At 39.7% G+C, this 21,090-nt stretch overlaps 1 protein-coding gene across 1 annotated transcript; it reads left to right on the top strand.

Annotated features, from left to right (window-relative positions):
- The first annotated feature begins 1,224 nt into the window (after positions 1–1,224).
- On the top strand, positions 1,225–15,974 carry nr2f5 (nuclear receptor subfamily 2, group F, member 5). The gene is made up of 4 exons (XM_026924812.3): positions 1,225–2,296; positions 10,510–10,790; positions 11,229–11,475; positions 14,685–15,974. The coding sequence occupies exons 1-4, from the start codon at positions 1,930–1,932 to the stop codon at positions 14,999–15,001; spliced, it is 1,212 nt and encodes a 403-aa protein (XP_026780613.1). The 5' UTR covers positions 1,225–1,929; the 3' UTR covers positions 15,002–15,974.
- The last annotated feature ends 5,116 nt before the right edge of the window (positions 15,975–21,090 follow it).

Here is a 21,090-nt window from a genome sequence, read left to right on the forward strand (position 1 = left end):
TAGCCTCTTGTTTAAAAGTTTGTCTAAATGCATAGCAATTATATTTAAGTTTAATAGAATTGTCCCTCTTCTCAGTTTATGAACATTTGCCATTCCTGTTTAGATTAAGTGAACATAATTGGCAAAATTGTGCAGGATATTTACCTTCAAGCAAAGAAAAAACTAATAATTTCTGTAGAAGTAAACTCTGATGTGTCATATGAGTCATTTAAAATAAATGTAGAGGATTATCTGCATTACTGTAGTTAAATTGGAAAAAAAAAAAAAAAAAAAAGCAAGTGCTAACAGAAAACTGAGCAGTGTTTTATTCAGCTGGCCTGCTGTTGGTTTAGGTGTAAATTCAAGGCTATGTTCAGGCTATATATAGATAATAATTAGGTAACACATTTACAACATGTTAATCAGTAATTTACATTTTTGTTTCCAGATTGTTCCCAAACTGCTCGCAGATTTCTGTAGGAGAATAGGCCATATTTTGGGTTTATTATTTATTAGTTTGAACCTTAGCTTCATTAACAGGCGTGTCACTCTTTACAGCCAGCCTTTTGTTGACTGAAGAAGAGTCACAACGTCTCTAAACTTACTGACAAAACCAGCAAGAGGGGTTTTGACTCCTGTCAGGCTCCAGTCTCCCAGGGTGAAAGGTTTATTCACCTCCGTTTGGTCAAAGCAGAGCCTGCCTTACACAAACAAGTGCTTTTGGCAGCAAGAGATCACCTTTTCACCTAAAAAGAGAGAGAGAATAAATCAGGGGGGAAATGATTTCAAATAATCAGGTGAGGATTTGACTTGATTTAAAAGAAGCAGCAAGTCTGAAAATGGGTTTTAAAGTAATGGAGTTTATAAAAGGGCAACTCATGCAAGCTTTATTATTTATAGCTCAAGTTACAAACCTGGTGCGCACTGTCAGTGTTTATATACTGCATTATATATATTATTGATATATACTGTAAATATGGAGTAAGCGTCTATCTTTCCTTGAGATACTTCATCATTTCTATCAGCATCAAATCGCCTGTTATTTTTCACAGTCTAATCGTATTAACGGAACTGTAGAAAGCCGCCGCTGTCCAATTGGACAATTCCACCACCACCAACCAATAGCGCACGGCCCGGCTATTAGGCCACGCCCCTAAACGAGGGCGTCCAACCCTAATTTGGTGATTGCGTCCTTTTTTGGAGCGCAGCGGGCGGAGCTTGGACAGCCCCTGCTGTTTAGTGTCACTTTCACCAAACTCGGAACTACGAGAGAGGTGAACTGACCTGACAGCTGGCGGATGAGCTGCTCTGCTCCTGCGAAGAGCTTCTCAGTCTGCACGCAGAATATCGCCCATAACGGATGTTTCCATTCCAACATTCACGATTTGTGGACTGAACTCTGGTTTTTTGTTTGTTTTTCCACGCGTCGGAAAACATTCCGAGGAGCGCACATGTGAATTTAATTCCCTGCTAGTTTCTTTTTTGCATGCATATTGGTGTTTTTTTTTCTTTTCCGGCGAAGCTGCTGTTTACAGTTCAACTCCTTCCCCGCTTCATGTGGTGTCATTTTTGTCCGTTTGTGAGTGCAGCATTTGGCATAGAGTCTGAACTGAGAGTCAGGGCAACTTTTGCGTGAAGTCGCGCTTCGTGGTGAGAGCCACTGACAGGGACGAGCGAGAGAAAGCTTCACGCGTTAAGACTGCGTGTTAAACTCCGTGATTTCCCGCACGGAGCACGAGCACACGTTGATCATGTCACCGTCGCGTGTGCATTACAAACCTCTTCACAAATAATCAGATCAAATAAATTAAAAAAATAAATATATATATAACTTGTACTTGAGTTCTGTGCGGATTTAAATCCTCGAAGGGACGGATTCTTACTCTGCTCTCCGGGCGTAAAGGAGTTTCACCGAGACGCGCATCTGCCCTTTAACCCCTCCTGGATAGCATGGCAATGGTAGTAAACCAGTGGCAGGAGAGCATCGCAGCCGACCCCGGCTCTCAGCTGCAGCTGTGCGGCCAGGAGCCCGGCGGCGCCCCGGCCACCCCGTCCGCGTCCACGCCGGGTAACGACGCGCTCGGCGCGGACAAGCTGGCCAGCGTGGACTGCATGGTGTGCGGAGACAAGTCAAGCGGCAAGCACTACGGCCAGTTCACGTGTGAGGGCTGCAAGAGCTTCTTCAAGCGCTCCGTGCGCCGCAACCTGACCTACAGCTGCCGGGGGAACCGAGACTGCCCCGTGGATCAGCACCACCGCAATCAGTGCCAGTACTGCCGCCTCAAGAAATGCCTCAAGGTCGGCATGAGGAGAGAGGGTGAGTGCTGCCCAAAGCCGGAATATCACTCATCAGCACTAAACTGTAATAAACAAATCAAATAAAAGAAATAAATCACATCCCTGCTTAATAAGCAGTAATCAGGTTTCCTGCAGAATTTCCCAATATATTGTTCAGTAATTGTGAAATCTTTCATCCAAACTGTTCAGCTGTCAGTGAGCTTTCTAACAAATCACACTTGCACAACATTTAGGTCCTGAACTGTTAGAGAATATCAGATCTGTCTGACTCCCAGCACTGAAAGACGGATTAAACTGATTTTAACTCTTTTTTAAACTTTGTCCTACTTATGTATGTTGACCAGTGAAGTCTGAATATCATAAAATATCATTTTTTACACTTCCTCTTTGAGTGTTAGCCTAAAGAGCTTAGAATTTTAAGCCAAGCAAATTACATTTTTACAGCGTCTTCAGTTAATAAATAGATTATTTTGCACTTTCCTTATCTTCACCAATCTTAGATGTTCTTTGGGGAAATTTGGATGAATCATGGCATTTATACGATTTAAAATATTTTTAAAACTAATGTAAGATACACTTTAATCACGTGACATCAAGGGTTCATTAATGTGTTCTTAAAACAAGGCTTTATATTAATATTTAAAAGAATATTCACAATATGGTTTTTAATATATTGTACATATTGTGCAGTAATAGTATCTAATGTACTAAATCTACTGCATTTTATCCTACAAAAGTATATCAGAGCTTATCTGAAGTTGCTATCAAGTGCACTAAAATGCCTCTCTGTAAGGTTGAAGTGGACAGAAAAGGCACTCTGCGTTGATTAAGTGGAGTAAAATGTCACTAAAAGTGTCTGTCGTGTCAAATCTCCGTCTCCACAAGCCATGCAACCAGTGATGATGCATGATGTTGTATAGATAGAGGTGTTGACTGCGTAAAGATCCGGCTTTAAAGTTACTTCAAACCCAAAAGTATTTTCCTCACACAGGGAACCCTTTTGTTTTCTCATTAATTATGGTGTTTTGCTCTCCTGACACTCCAGCTGCTACCAAAGTGCCCCAGCAGGCTCCATTTATTGTATTATGTGTATTATGGTTGGCTCATTTGGAATAAAAGAGACACACATCATCAGTGACATGCACATTTCAATTCTTAATAATCCATATCGATTTAAGAAAAGAAAAAAAAACGAGTGGATATACCAGGCATGGTGTGGTACAAGCCGGCTGACTTTTTTGGTTCGATTTAAATTTGATGTCCATGTCCATGTCTTTAAAAAGCTAATTTTTCAGATTATTGCCAAGCAATATGATTCCGGTAATCCTCAATCCTCATCATCAAGGTTATTTATTTTCAGAACGGAAAAAATATTAGATATTTTTTTTCTTTTAACCAAGTATCCACTTTTAAGGACACATGATGATTTGATGAAACATGACACAATTAATTATCAGGAAAATAAAACATGTTTACTGTTTAGATTAGCAGAAACAGATCCTTATAACCAATTAGCATGGATAAAAAACATTCAGAAACATTCAGAAATATAGATTGAGCGTAAAAGCTGTAAAAGGTAAGATTAATAGCAAAACAATGAATAAAGAATTCAAGGTAGTACAGAAACACACATGCACAATGCATAATGCTTAATCCTACATGTGGAATTCAATGTGCAAAAGTGAATGAAAGAGAAACTTAGTTCTCAGCTACACCTTTTTTGCTTAGATGTATATGTAACCTACAGTGTTAATAATATTACTTAATTATTAAGATGACAAAAATTTGTATGCAGTTTGCATAAATTAAAAAGCTACTGATACACCAAAACCCCCAGCGTGGAGAAAGCTTACAGCGTCGCATTAAAACCTTTCATAAATGTCACATAAAAAAATGTAATTGTAAATTATAAATCTTAATTCAGCACTGGGCTTTTTTTCCCGTGTATCTGGCCTGTTTGTGAAAGCAGGGTTGTGAACACTGTGCATTTTGTTCATGGAAGTGCAATTCACATATCATCATAAGACATTTGTTTTGTTTGAGTCAGGCGTATTTCCAGCCAGAGGGTTAATGTACACAGAAATTCTCAAACTTCTCGTTATTTGTCCATTGACCTTTCTCCAGATATCTTTGTTCAGTCTACATGCAAGAACAACTGACCAGAATGTCTCAAAATATGCTTTAGAGTTGTTGGTTTTTTTGTGCTTATCTTAAGTTTCCCTTAACATATCCGTTATATGTCTTGTTGCCTTTTTTTTTTTTTTTTTTTTTTTTTTGAAAAATAAGGTTAAATACTTTGGGAAGCAAGCTGTAGAGGAACAAACTGGGAAATAAATTATTTACATTTTTATTTACAGGATGCTGTTCCACTAATCCAAATTAATGCACATTACATAAATATACATAGGATCTAAAATGTAACATGTATAGCCACTAAATATGATTGGTGTCTTTAGTAAATTAATTACTGTATATCATTTACTGAAATCTACCAGTCTCACAAAGTGGTGTCTGTAGTTTATGCTTTGTACGTGAAATCTGATAGCAAAAACATCAGTTTCATTGTTTTTCCATCTTCAGCATTGGCTACTAATTCAGGAATTATTGATTCTTCGTTATTTTTAAATAGGACTTGACAACCTAACTTAAAGTCACACACATAAAGCATGCGTGCATGATGTCTGTACATTTGTGTGTTACTGTAGCCAAATAATTCTGCACCTACACCAACCCTGTCGCTGTTAACCTCAGCAACCAAAAGCAAATATTTTGGCTATTTTTGTTTTCACAAAAAAAGCTTTTTTTTTTTTTTTTTTTTTTTGCTAAATTTATTCTCGAAGCCAAAAATCTGACATATTTTCTATTCTGTGAGAAGACATTTGATCTTCACAAATGCCTTAAAAACCTGCCCACCCACACACATATGGATACACCATATCCTTCTCACTTTATCTTTGAGTTCATACATAAGTGAAGCGCTCTTTTGAATTATGCAACGTTTCCTGATGAGAAACAGATAGAGAAGCGCCTTGTATCCATGCAGTACTAAGTGATCTGTGCTCTGGGTTACTGTGCTATGGTAACTGTGTTGTAGACGCTGCTAAACAAGCCATTACCGTGACTCGTAGGTCAAATTCTATGATCCTGTAAAGACACGTCTGCTATGAGACAAATTAGATTTTATCCTGTTGACACTTCATATACATGTTCAAACTATTGTATTTAAAAAGTGCGCCACTTGTGTCCTTGGGGTGTATTGAGGTGTGCTTTGGTTTCTAAATGTATTAATTACATCTTAAGAACTCATTTGTACTTGCAGAAATGTGCCAGGATTGCTTTATAGGCCTATATCTATTCATCATGGCTCCATACTAGCACGTTTTAAGGAAGAATGAAAATCTGGTCTTAATACTAACACGGGTGGTGTTTATTAATAGATTGTAACACTACAGACTATAACTTTACTGATACCAAGCCAAAACCTTTTCCCCTCTGTGTGTGTGCATGTGTGTGTGTGTGTGCGTGTAAGGTTTAACCTCATGTGTAACCTCATTTATCTAATCTAACCTAACATGTGTAAATAATACTGCTTGCCTGAGTCGAAGACGGAGGTGTTGACATCAATAGATATGATTAATGGCGTATGAAAAAGGACGTCTTGTCTGATAAACAGACGTCCTGGAGAAAAGCAAGTAGGAATTATTGTGTAGTTTATGACTGTTTCTGAAGCGGCTAATTTCACTGAGCTCTTTGTGATGTGGAGTGTTCAGAAATCCCACTCACTACTCCTACTGATGCGTCACGTGTTCATCGATGAATGAGGCCGAATCATGACGCAGTCTCCATTGTGCTTTACAAAGACCCTCAGTTCATGCTTTTTCCTGGACCGCCATTTTCTGCTAGTAGTTTGACATCAAGGGCTTTTGGACAAGCCGGACAGAATCTAAAGTGTGTTTGAACCATTTTTAATTTTGTGAAAATAGGTCAAAGGGCTGATTTTGTGAGAGCTCAAGTTTCCCCTCTGGCACATGGCCAAGCTGCTCAACTGCTCTACCTGTTTTCGCACCTTAGGCTCCTCTTGACATGATTGACATTCCAGCCTGACAAAAGAGTTCATGTGATGGAGAAAGAGCAAATGTGACCAACAGACAGCGGTTGCATGTGTGTGTGTGTGTGTGTGTGTGTGATTGCTGGAATGTCCTGCATGCATTGCCGTGACCTTTGTTAAGGCACGAAATGGATGGCTATAGATACGACAAGAACACTGGCATTCACACACACAAGGTTTCACTCATTATCTCTGTTGTACCCACAAAGACGCTAGCTCTCTCAAACAGTGTATCAAAGCTCATAAGCATGAACAGTGTGAAAAATTTCAGATCTCAGATAGCAGGACAGTGGACAATGCACTTAGCATAAGTGCTAAGACGCCCAACAGTGTGCACACACGCTGAATGCTGCTGCCGGAATCTCAGCAGGCACACACATACCAGAGCCTCGTCCCGTGACCCGTAACAAAGGGTGAAATATAGGTCACTGGAAGGTAAACATTAATATTAGACAGGTTTAAGACAAAGTCCAAATGTGACAGGTCTCAGCAGGGTTTGGGTAAATATCACCTCACTGCTCGTGCAGTTGGCTAACTCTTATCCTGCATGTTCTACGTGCACAAACAAAAAGCTAATGTCTTCTCTTTTCGGCATGCACTTTTGAACACACAGGAGGGAGATTGCATTTCATTGTGTTCTCTCTTAAGTGATGTATAATATAATCACAAGACCTGCAAGACTTGGAGGGTGGAGAACTAATTGCATGCAGTTATTAAGATAACTGACTCCTCCCAGCCCAACTGAGGCGTTGGCGTGGTCTATTTCTTTAAACGTTCCTTCAGGGCTAAAGTATGTTTGGCAGATATTACCGCATCTTTTGTTCTAATATGTTTGCAATATCACCCTTGTTTTTGTCAGTGGGATATACGAACCCCTCAAACTTTCTTTTGCCTGACTATATTGGCTTGGAGAACACTTCTTCCAAGTTTTGATATATAATACATGACAAGAAACACAGCGAGTTGGAAAGATGGGGAAATCCAGCTGTTATGACACTTGACCTATAGCAAGAGATTTCCTCCATCTCCCCACCATGTGTTTAGCATATTCCCTTATTAATTCATTAGGCCCATGTGACTGGAGCCATAATGGGATGTGTGAAGGACTCTTCCTGTTGCACAAGGAGAGGCCACAACAGATTTAACATGTCAAAAGTCAATTCCACTAGAATTTGAAGTTTTGACAGAGTGCCTCTCTGGCTTCTTCATGGGGAGCTGCACATTTTTTGTGTTTCTGTTCTCTAACAAATATGCAGCACTTTTTAGTACTGGACAAAGTAGTGCCAAAGGTAAGAACAAGTGTTTGTTTTCTGCATGGCATGGACATCCTTTTCCCTACTTCATTTAACTGTTCACGTGGATGTTGAATGAAGCGTCGGGTCAGGGATCGGGTGATAGTGAACTGTCAACACTGCTGGTGTTCAGGGTCAGTCCTATTATGACTCACTGGTCTTTGTTCAGTGACTGGCAAAGGGGAATTTGTAGCAGGAATGACATCATGTTTACAGGAATTTTCTAAAGGTTTAGGTCACCTGAATAGAATAGATGTTTGGTAAAATATTCAGTTCAGAGTATTATCTGCTATTTTGTAAACCCCCAGTGTATCAGTGTCAAGACAAGCCTCATGGTGTGACCAGCTCTTGTGCAGTGTGTTGCCATGCCATCTTGGATTTCCCCTCAATCGTTGTAGGAACATACAGAGATCATCTCCGTTCAGTGTAGTCACTTCCTCTAAAGTTCCAAGTAAGAGCAATCTTACTCAGCTCAGAAGCCTTGTTCCACTGGCCACCCACAGCTGATCCTGGATCACGGCCAGCTACTTCCACATTCTCTCCCTCTCTCACTCAGTCTCTCTTTTTTATTCTCTTTTCTTCCTCCATGTACCCTTTGACCCATTCCCCACTTTCTTTCTGAGCCAAGGTCCACGTTCTAAAGAACTGCTGTAAACATGATGCAAGGTTTTTGCCCTCTACAAAGGCACGCTGAAATATAGTGGACTCGCTAGATTCATTCCATGTAGTATTAAATGTTGAAGATGTTTTGCTAAACAAATCATCATTTGTATTATAGAGATCTGAGAAAACATTTAAGTCGGAATGGCTTCCTTACAATGAATAATGAGCCTTATCTTCAAATAAGCCATACCATTAAATAAAGACAGTTTTCTTTCATAGTCACACCCTTCATTTCTAATCTGCTTAGTTTATATTATATATTATATATACACCTTTATGAACCTCAAGAATCTCTAGTTAATTTATATATCTAATTTTCTTTTTTGTAGTATCACTCAGTGCTTGTGAATGGTTTCTTTCACCTGTTCTTTATTTCCAATACAAGCTCTAGTTCTGCACCCGAGTTACTAAGCAGTACAAGTTCTGGTCCTGTTTTTGTCCTAATGCCAGGCCTTCCTTTGATGTTATGCGTGGTCCCTGTGACTTTCCCATCCACTGACCTGAAGTTTTCTAGGTGCCATGCTAACCCCTTGAACCCTTTCCAGAGTTGTCTGACTCCCTGGTTGTATCCCTGGTTCCTTATCCCTGGTTCTTTGTTTCTGGTCCCATCCCGGTATCCCATCCCATCCACATCACTCTCCTAAGCCCTTCCTGCAGGCTCTACTCTAGACCATGGTTCAGGGATCTCCGGGTGGTGTCATTCCACCACAGGTACCAACCAGAAATCTGGACCTGTGTTTGTCAAGTGGGTATTGTCATGTCCATTAGTTCTTTGGCTTCCTACACTATGCCTAGCAGTTTTAAACCTGTAGACAAGGGGCTTTTAATGCCAGTCTTGGAGTCCTGCACAGCTTGAAGGTTTCCCTACCCTCAACTCTTCTGGGCCAACTAATTTGGGGCCTATTAATTGGTTGATCAGTTGGATCACTTTGAGGGGGAAGGATTAAACTGTGTAATGGGTCCCCCTTGATCTACAGTTTCTAGTGACCATATATAGTCTTATAGTCCTGGCCATGGACTGTCACAGTTATTCTGATACAACCCCTAATAGAACCGTGCACGCATTTTACAGTGGTATACCTTCATTAAAACTACTAAGCTCATTCATGAAAACAATATAACCTTGGGAAAAAAGGTTCTCGGTAGTCTGTATATTCTGAGTATAGACTGTTTGTACAGTGTCACTACAAGTGATCCAGGTTGGATTTTTCTTTTTATTACAGCACAGTCTCAATTAAAGTCCATGATATCTGAGAGTAAAACATGATTAAGAATAATATCCACGTTGATTAAAGAGAAGGTCATGACCCATGCCATACTTTACAATCCTCGAGTAACACAGCTGTTCTATTCTAAGCGCAAGAGAAGCTGGTTTTTCTTTCCATCCCCAACACACCTCTCTCTGTCTGTTCTGTCGTGCACATGGTTGTTGTATGTAACAGTAGATGGAGTTATTAGTCAGACAGCGGCATGGCTGAACAGGTGTTTTCCAAATGGGCTTTGAGGGGCATGGTGGCAAAAATGGCCTCTCTTTGGCCCTTGGCCTCCGCTGAGCCATTTGTCAAGGGGAGGTGTGAAAAACCATTCCACTTTAAGCAGTATCTATTCGCCCATTACTCACTGATGGAGAGCAAGGCATTCTTCTTTCTGTTGGACTCCACAGATATGCGACAAGCACTAAGCCACTATTTTATTTAGGCCTCAAAAACTAGTAATGTAGCCAAAACACTGGCATTTTGGCAAACTGTGCAACGTTTCAGATATTTATCAAGCAGTGTGATTTGAGTAGGTCACCAGTTCAAAAATATAAATGAGCTTATTGACTTCCAGAAGATAGAAGATATATATAGAAGAAGTCAAACCTCCAGCGCAGTATTAGTTAACACATAATAGTCACTTATTTGTTAAGGGTATGAGAATAAAGCCTAAAACCCTATTTTCTGTTTTGCTTTGAGAATCAGGTTGCATTTTGCACTGACAGATCTATTTCACTATTGAACATAAGGTATATTATTCAAGAATTTTAAGCAAAGAGAATACCTGTGAATACTTTGAGAATACTTTGGGACAATTTGCTCTACATACCAGCTGTCAGTCCTCCTTTGGCGTCAGTTTTGAGCATCGTTCATGGTTTTTTACGTTGCTTATGTGTTCTCTTTTTGTCCACAGCCGTCCAGCGAGGACGCATGTCCAGCTCTCAGACCAGTCCAGGCCAGTACCTGCCCAATGGGAACGACCCGTACAATGGGCAACCATATCTGTCGGGCTTCATCTCTCTGCTTCTGCGGGCGGAGCCATACCCCACGTCCCGCTACGGCGCTCAGTGCATGCAGTCAAACAACCTAATGGGCATTGAGAACATTTGCGAGCTGGCAGCACGTCTTCTCTTCAGCGCGGTAGAGTGGGCCAAGAACATCCCATTCTTTCCAGACCTACAGCTCATGGATCAGGTAAAGCCACTGGAGACCAGTGAACCCTTGTGATCGTGATAAAATAAATAACTTGCTGATTATATTAATGCAAAAAGCATTTTAGCAGCAATGTTCTTTCAAGGATTTGCCTGATTTAATAGTACTTCTTTCAGGCATTGGTTTTGGAGGAAATGTAGCCATCATGTACGTGGAGCTGGAAATCAAGACAAATATGATAATGCGTTTTATGGGTGCACTTTCTGTGCTAGTCAAAGATAGATAACAATTACATGAGCAACTTTTTTTGTAATTCCTCCAGTAAAACCATTCGGCTAAGACCAAAGGCTGTATGTGCAAAGAAATGTGACGATGCACATGTTGGTAGTTCGCTTATACCACTAGCAGTTAATGAGCTGCTGACTCATTAACACTCTGATCCTCATCACTGATCTTCATTACGACAATGTTGGCTCCTAGGTGGCGTTGTTGCGCATGTCGTGGAGTGAGCTGTTTGTGCTGAATGCAGCACAGTGTTCCATGCCCCTGCATGTGGCACCACTGCTAGCTGCCGCCGGTCTACACGCCTCTCCGATGTCAGCCGAGCGTGTGGTGGCCTTCATGGACCATATCCGTGTATTCCAGGAGCAGGTAGAGAAGCTGAAGGCCCTGCAGGTGGACACAGCAGAGTATTCCTGCCTCAAGTCCATTGTGCTCTTTACTTCAGGTAGGAAGCATCTACAGAATAAGCTGCCTGATTTTAGTGTGGTGTCCTGTGTGTCCTGTAATCATAACTCATCTTAAACGGTACATGATTCCCAGGTTCCACTAGGCGGTTTCATGAGTTGAACTTTGACTGTACATTGCCAGTCAAAAGTTCTTGAACACGTGGAGTTTTTTTTAACATAAAAATTAAACAAGTGTTCCATCAAATCCTTAAGTCTTTGTATTTAATGACTTCATGACTTCATTGTCCACTCTGAGATTCTAATGAGAGTTTATGAGCGCTTGTGATTAAGAGAATGCATTTGTTTGGTGAAGCAGGTACTCTAAGTTACTGTAAGCTGAGATTTGTCTTAAAGTTGATATTAGACTTTAGTGTTAATATCAACTGTAACACAAATATATATTGTTGTGCTGTTCTCAAAAAATATGACAAACATTTATCAGTAAATGTAGCTCGGCTTCTGATTTTAACCCATTTTTGAAGCTTAACGAATAGGGTTAAAATAGCATGTTCAAAGACTTTTGACTGGAAGTGTATGTCAGGATGTAGTAAGAGTAGTAAGAGTTAAATTTAGAATTTAATTTGCATCATGGACAAAGTGTGCTGTAACTAATAGGTATATGAAGTAACTATAGATCAAAATGTTGTTTCACAGAGTAGAGGTGTGTGCGGGACTGTTTTTTCAATCCCACTCCCACCAAAGGAATCTTGAAGGAATTCTGACCAATCCCACCCATTCTCGCACTTCTTTTTTTTTTTGTACCCACAAAAAATATGATCCTAGTGATTCCTAGCTGATTTCCCCAAAATATAAACAAATCATAAAAAGTAATTTAAATGATAATTACCCTGACGAGTGCACTGTGTCCAATAAGGTCAGATGTTATTCTTGCAGTCTCACAATGCGAGTAAATCCGTCCATTCTTGTAGCTTTGTTGTTGGGTCTCGTGGGAACCCAATCCCAGTCCACACCTCTAGCACAGAGTGACGCGTTTTATCACCTGCAGCCAATTAGTAACACGATCCAACCTTAAGAGATAATGCGACATCCATGATCTTTTTAGTAAATAAGCTAGCATTTCTATCCTTTTTATCACATTTGAACAAATGAAAAAAATTCCAAGTGGTTTCCAAGTTCTTATCTGTTGTTTTTTAGGCCTAGTTGATAGGTTCTTATGTTTTGATGCATGGGGTTTAATGATAATTTAGCAAGAGACAGTAATAAAGAGCTGCAAACAGTTTAACTTTTTGCTAGTTTGCATATAGTGGTAATGTTCACTAGGCTACACTAGAATGTGGGGGATATGGAGGGGATAAAAAATAAGGCAGCTGCTCTAACACGCCTAATGCAGCATGTAAAGGGGTTACTAATTAGTTGATGAGTTAAATGTCAAGTCTTAAAGTTAGATAAATAGCCCAGCTGTAGCAAATGCAGTACTTTTGAATTTGACAGCCCTCCCTAAAAACACACTGGCTCAGAAATAAATTGCACAGTTTATTTTTCAGTGGTTGGAAAAACATATGGAGTTGCTTGGAATACTATCCAAGATCATGTCCCGCAAACTCAGTTAATGTGGCCTGTGGGTACAGTGTGATAAGTCACAAGTGGCACTTCACACACGTGTCTGCATCCTCCAAAGTTTTTTGCGCACCTATTTTTATTCATTTTCCGGCAGTTTTGAACTCCAGAAACACGTTCCCAGTCTTAAAATATGACCTACACTCTCCCAAATGGTTCCCTTGTTTCTTCAAGCTTCCATCTATTATTGAAACCAGCCGGGCAATCTCTTGCCCCTCCCCCCTTCTCCCACCAGCAAGCCTGAATTATGTATGCTGAGTTACAGTGAGAGGGTTCGACGCAGTCTGACCTACATAACTCGCCGCCTCCTTTCCACCCCGTCCATATTGCCCCCAATCTCCCAACTGGAGGCGAATGCCGTTGGTGCTTCATCTTTTTGCCTGGATTCGCAGCAGTAGGGGGCTTCCCCATGCGTACTCTCACTGTGAGGCACAAAGAGAATGAGAGAGTACCTTCTGCCATATAGGCAACCTCATGGGAAACTGCACACAGACACGCAAGTCTTGTCAGTGCTGACATTATTCCCAAGACTGATGCATCACCCAGTCCCCTCAAAACACTGAGTACAGTGACTGATGATGTCTTTATATGCCCTAACGTGACAAGGTCAGACATGACAGTTGTGTCCCTTCCAAGTAGTAAGGAAGGGGCGGGGGACTTTGTACCCCCACAGAAATATAATGCAGTTAATCTTTTGTTCCTCCAAACCAGAACTCAGCATGATAACTTATTAGTAATGTATAAGCTGACTGAGTGAATGAAGATGAGGGGCATGGGTTGAAGTCATTTTTCACCCTTGAGCAAAAAAAAAAAAAAAAAAAAAAAAAAATGTTGTTGTAGCCAAATTAGTCAAGAAAATACAAACCTCTAAACTGAACAGAAGAATCCTAGACTTGTCCTTGTACGAGGGATATCCATGTTCTTTTCAAATGTCTAGAGGTCCTAAAGGAAAAATCCACCCTGCACGACTTACTTATCTATTTTTAGCATTATCATGAACCAATATTTGTTTTAGATCCAACATCCAATATTCATCCAATATTTGTTATAGAAATAAATTCTGAGTTTTTTGGTTTAAAAGTCTTTCAATAACCCATAACACCATTCAAGTTCCTGCTGATAGTGGTGCAGTAGGATTTATCCCTTGCATAATCTCTACCTAAAGAGAGCGATGCAGCGGAACTTTAGTCCTTTATTCTGTCCAGCTCTCTCACCTCCTCATCTGTACACTCTGCCCATTCATACCGCTGTCTCCTCCATCATGTTCATCACCTCTTAGCTAACTAGCTGAGTAGAGTCTCTGTCGTAACTCTGTGCAAATGTTTCATGTAGCTGCATAACCTCTACAGTGGGTTTCTCATTAATATGACATTGAAGATCACTGAAAATCGTAAGAAAAGTAGCTCATGCTCTTTCGTTTTTGGGAGGTAACAGCTAAACTTGACCATTATGAGTAATGTTTGGAATAACTAATAACTAAATAACCTCACAAATATTTAAAAATAAATATATTTATTGTGTTTCAGGATGGACTTTCTATTCCTTTAAGTATGAACAATGATTTATCTCTAAATCCCTCAATCCCAGGGTGTTGAATATACACTAACCACAATCTCTCTGCTTCTTCCAGATGCCATGGGCCTGTCAGACGTGGCCCATGTGGAAAGCATCCAGGAAAAGTCTCAATGTGCCCTGGAGGAGTATGTAAGGAATCAGTACCCCAATCAGCCCAACCGTTTCGGGCGGCTCTTGCTACGCCTGCCATCGCTGCGCATCGTCTCGTCACCCGTGATCGAGCAGCTCTTCTTTGTGCGCCTGGTGGGCAAGACGCCCATCGAGACACTGCTCAGGGACATGCTGCTGTCCGGCTCCAGCTACAACTGGCCCTACATGCCTGTGCAGAGAGACCGACCCCTCTCGCTCCACTACAACGAGAATGGGCCTTGACCCCATCCACATCCGCTAATGCCACACCGTGTAGAACCCATCAGCACCTAATTCGCCGTTCTGTGGTCGGGAACGGAACTCTTGAGACGTTCTCGTGCCAAGATTTCTTCTGCAGTTGCTCTACAGTGTTTACAGACATCATGACTGAGTACTTGACTGCATCACCTTGACTGAAAAGGGCAAAGTCCATTCCAGTCCACTGATTTTCAAACAAGCCAGAAGCCATTAAAGCTGATACCAAAGTGGGTGTCTTTTTTTTGTACCAGGACATTTTGAGAAATAAAATTATAGTCCGGACTCTAACAGGGCTTTAAGAGAAACTGTCTGTATGTTTAAGTGGAGAAATCACGCTAACACTACAGTCCGAAAGAAAAGAGGCCAGTAAGACTCTGAATATGCTAAAGCCACTGCCAAAACATAAACGGCACGTGAACTGTATGAGTCGGTGAAAAAACTCTGTTGTGGTTCGTCTCAATGTCATTTTGAGTCTCTGAAGGAGTTTGAAGATGTGAAAGACGCACTTCATATTTGAAACCAGCCAGGCACCCTCCCTTTTTCTCTATGCTCTTTTCAGCTACCACCAAAAATTCAGGACAGCTAGATAGACTTTCTGTAGTTGCCATGTAAGGTCAGTCTGTAGTGCTTAATTCTTTCATCAAGGAAAACACCGAACAGTATATCAACGAAAATCAGGACCTCAGCATATAGTCAGCTCTTGGGGACCAGGCGCCATGCTGTATGTAGCAGCGGATATCAAGTATTTCATTAATCTTCTAGCAGTATGTTTCAGTATGTCACTGTTTTAACATGGCACTACAGCTTTCAAAGGCGACGTTTGGATTTCTAAGCCACGGGGTCTAGGAAAGCATGACCTGTTATACTAGTTCACAGAATATTTCTATAAGAGGTTTTTTCCTGTATTTTAGGTTTGACGAAAAATGAATCCTTGAAATAAAATTTGTCGTTCACAAAATTTCTGTTGTTTTGTTAGTTTGTATATTCAGAGAATTATTAATGAAATACTGATGCATAAAAATAATATAGTCCAGTCTGAATATAGTTCAGTATTCAAAGTGTGAGCTATTTCTTATGTAGAAAATTAATTGTGGAACACATGTTCTACATAAATTTCATAACATTACTACTATTATAGAGTCAACTTAGATATGAACAAATTTATTCGTAAATTGTTCACAAGAGCATCTGCACAAGAAATGTGGTATTCATTAAAATCTGGTTAGTTGGGAAAAATGTTCATATCCTGCATTTGGTCCTGATTTTAGTGTAAATTTACGTATAAGGAGACACACATGTATACTTTGACTTACTGTGATGTTATATACAGATTATGCTGTCAAGTTTAAATAACTTTCAATTACAAGCCAAATTAATTAACATTTTATGAAAATCAGTTTAATTAAAAAAGACAAAAATAATGGCACCCTCTAAAGGGAGGAAGAATTAACGTGTGTCTATGGTAGTTGCCGTGCTACAATTGCTGAGCTGCATCACTGGAAGATTTAGCACAGGCCCGTTTAGGAGGCGCGCTTTCACTTTTCAGACATCATTTTGTTGTTTTCAACCCCCTTTGCCTTTTACAGAGTTTTGTGAGCACTGCTGAATGTACATCAGCTGTATAAACACGATTGGTAGTTTACAGGTTACTGGCTTTTATCAACATACCCATAGAGATATTAAGAAAATCAAGACAATGTTTTGTAAATCTGTCCGGAATATTTAGTGGTTTTTCTGGCTTTATAAACATTTATGTGTACACGTATAAATAATGTAAATGTATCCCTCAAAAGGTACATAACTAATTATGTAGGGTACATTCTTGAAGTTTGTCCCCAATTATGTAGCTCTTATTAAAGGCACCCCAAAGATAAGTGTTTGTATGTTAAAACCCCAGTTTTTTTTAAATTTTTTTTTAATCATTTTTCTGACATAGATAGATAACCCAGACCCCACCATAAGAAAGAAAGGGTACGCTGTCCAGTTTCTGTCCTTCCCCCACTTTTCTATCATGCTGCTCATCTTCTTGAGCAGCTTATATAAAAATGACTTATGTCTTCATTTCAGAGCTGTCAGTCCCAACCGGACACGGTGACCTCTCCACTCTCTCCCGTCCCACGATATGTTAGCTCCCCATGAATATAAACCACATGTGGTGCGTTACGTTTGAGAAAGAGTGTGTGTGGGTCTGAAATGTCACCTGATAGCCAAGCGCATATCTTCCTTTCACCCCATGTGCCATCAACATTTATGGGAATCTGAATCTATAACTTGACGTACAGGTTATTCACTGAGGTGCATTCAGATTGTTAAAGGAGACCTGAGCAGGTGCCGGCCCATGGCTGAAATGACAAATCCAGTATCTCTACCTATAAATCATTCATACTTGGCATTAATAGTCTCAGACTCCACTATCACAGACAAACAGATTGCTGCATTTTCCCCCTGACTAAACAGTCACTCCTGTTTAACCCCGACACCTCAATCTGTTATGACACGGTTTCAATTTGCCAAGAGATGTGGATGGAGTGAAGTGATTCAGAGGGTGGAGGGCATTCTGTATACTAAGTGGATGAATAAAGATGCCCCGTGGCTGTTGCTTTTTAGATGTGAACGCTAGCTGCAAGGGCAAGGCACCCCGACTGAACTCCCCATGCTGCAGTGTCCAAATCAATAGACAAATTGAATTGAGGTCACAGTTTGTCCATAAGGGGTCCCACTTTTCTGGCTGACTGTCAAAAAGCCAGCTGGGACGGGACAGGGGGATTTTTTTCTGCTGAGTGCTTCCTTGTTTAGTCCATAGACAGACAGACAGACAGACAGATAGAGAAATATGTCTGTAATACGGAAGGAATAAAACACGCAATGTTGTGCTGTTATAGAAAAATAATCAGTGACTGGGTGTGATGGAGTTACTGTTCTTACCCAGAAGTTGATTCTTTTCCTATAACAGTACATCATGAAGTGTTTTATTCCCTTTTATACCATAGCAAGCTGCCAATGTTTAGAATTTTATTAATTAAAGACATCACATTTTTAACCACATTTAATGTTGTGAAACAGTCACAAAACAAGTTAGTTAGTGTGGCTGCTTATGTTATAGCAGCTAGAATCAGTTGTTCCCTCACCAGTCTCTCTAAAGAAAAGCTGCAAAGCATAAACTCCTCTGTCCTGAAGATGTTGGGAAAACTTAAAATGACAGCTTTATCTCTGAATATCTGTTATACAAGTCCCTGTGAATGAGCTGTTACTAAGAAAACGATATTGTATCAGAACGAGCGCATTAATATTAATATAAACCTGTGATTTGCAGCTGCACTACTGTCAGAGCTGCTGTTATTGAAAATTAATCAACACCTTCTGAACAATCACAATCAAGCATTCAAAAGAGCTGTGGTATAAATGCATACATCAAATAATATATGCAGAATGATGAATGCAGGCTGTTTGAGGCTTTTTGGTGTCCATGTTTTCAACATAAATCCTTGTTTACTGCAAACACTAGTTTGGCCCAAGTTAGCATCCGTCTTCTCAGCAGCCAAAGTAGGCTGTTTGTGGAAAAGCCTTCCAGCTTTTTTTCCTCTAACCAAAAGCCATTTCACGTTCCAGGGCACACAAGACTGAATGATGACAGACTAAGCCGACTTTTCAAGATGAGGACGTGCCTTGCGCGCTTCTCCTTGTGCTTGACTTTCCTCATGGGAATTCCTAAGCTTTCTCAATCCTATGGCAAACAGGGGGAGAGGAAAACTGAGGCCAGAGTCAAGGAAACTCCCCTGCCATAAAATGTAAAGCCCAAAATTCCACTGCATTTTAATAAAAAAATAACACAGGCCCGCTTTTCCAGCTATAAAATCTTTAAAGAGAGGGTCTGACTCCAATATGCAGCAACCCCATCAATATTAACGTGGGAGAACGTTCCTCCAAAGCCAGTTAAACCCCACTGCATCAATATTGATGTGCTGTGCTGCGTTCCTGCCACCTACTGGAATCCTCACAGGGCATCGGTTCCAAAAAAAAAAAAAAAAAAAAAAGGAAAAGAAAAACCCTTACCCTTTAATCTGACTTTAATCTGACTGTTATTATAGAATTTCAGTTGAGGTTTTAAATGAAATTTGGACTATATGAGATATTTTAGAAGTTTATATATACATTTCACAAGAATATACCACAACGCCGATTTAAAAACTTCAAACGTTATTTCTAATTTAAATCAAAACAGACAAGAGTGGAAGGAAATCAATCATATTAATACAAATTAATGATTTTATGTAAAGTGAATAATTAAACACACACCCATATGTTTAATTCATAAATTGTGCTATGAGCTTATATTTGAAGTATACACATACAGTATATACACATTACGTATTTAAAATTAAGTAATAAATAGAAATCAGACAACTGAAATGGATTGATTGGGCTCTTATCTCTTGGTCACAGACAAAGCAGTATCCCCAAACCAGTTCAAATCAATAAATACGAGGCTAATGAATGCGTTTCTGTTGTAGGATTTCCATTTATTAATTTATTTTCATTAAAATCCTTGAAAAGAGTGTTTTATTTATATTTCTGTTTTATATATATATATATATATATATATATATATATATATATATATACACATATATATATATATATATATATAAACAGTGTTAAGCAGCTGCTGTGTGTGACTGTGTGACTAATCATATCATGGTCTTGCAGTGCTGTCTGCTCTGCTGGAGCACCAATACGATCACCGTGTGCATGTTTCTGGGTCAGAACGTTAGATATTTCAGATGGTGTATTTTTAGACACGTCTGTTTCCACTTAGTGTATGTTCTCCTCCTGTGTGGCCTGCATCTCTCTCTCTCTCTCTCTCTCTTTCTCTCTCCCCTCCCTCTCCCTGTCTGTTATGTCCTAAGGCACCATTTGACCTACTAAGTCATGGCCTGCAGTGGTGTCAGTGGTGTACAGATGGAGAGCCGAAACATCGGTGAAAATCAGCGACCTCACAGAGTAACAGAAAAATGGGATATTTGTTCTTTGTTGTGTATATTCAAGCACATTTGATATCAATAGATATCAAAAAAATAAAAATAAAAACAAAACAGCAGCAGCTTGACTGACAGATGGTGTTTTCAGAACACTCCAGTGAAATCAGGCTCATGTGCTAAAGCCTTATTAACTGAGTGCCAAAAATACTGAAATTCTTTACTCAAGTAAAAGTGTAACAACTACTGAGCTAAATAAATACTGAAGTACAGCTTCAAACGTATAACCGTATATAAAATTGACTTAAAATGTGAAAGTAAAAATACAAGAAAGATTCACAACAGATAAGGACAAAGATACTGATGGTAAATTATTGTCTCTTTCACCAAGGAACCCAGGAAGGTAGCTAAACAGTAGCTAAGGCTAACTAGCAACAGCTTTCCTAATCTCTCAGATATTAGTTAGCATGATAATAACTCTGGCCATACAAACTATCGGAATGCTAATAGCTAGCTGTCACAATACAAACTCACGATACAAAGTATATGTAGCAGCAGATACATTACACTGACTAGCTAGATTTGGGTATTAGCTGATTTGGTGACTTTTTACACCCCTTTATAGCAACTTTCTTTCAAAGAAGAGCCTAGCAACAAATCTAGCGACGTTTTGAGCAGACACGAGCGATTGCACGCGAAGTATAGTCTTTTGTAAATGTGTAAATAGGTAGTTTGTGGCGCCATTACAAAAGACTTCTTTCTATAATAAATAAGCTACAATCCACTATTTTCTGCTGTGATTAAAAAACAAACAAACACTGGTAGTAGGCCTCATTCTTGCTGTCACATCTGTTTGATTTGTTAGGAATTCAGATCGACTCCTTGAACCTACTCTAATCTTATCTAATGCTGAAAACTCACCTTATAACTTAACAAATGTGTGATTGTAGAGAAATGTAGAAATCTTTAAAATTATAATGAGAAAGTAGAGATTTTTAAATTTAGTGAGTAGATAATCAGAGTAACAGATTAATTTGACTTTATTACTTTGCACCTCTTTTTATTATTGCATGAAAACCACAAACAAATGTGTTGAAT

The sequence above is a fragment of the Pangasianodon hypophthalmus genome, chromosome 22 (assembly GCF_027358585.1).
Source record: "Pangasianodon hypophthalmus isolate fPanHyp1 chromosome 22, fPanHyp1.pri, whole genome shotgun sequence".
NCBI classification, from domain to species: domain Eukaryota; kingdom Metazoa; phylum Chordata; class Actinopteri; order Siluriformes; family Pangasiidae; genus Pangasianodon; species Pangasianodon hypophthalmus.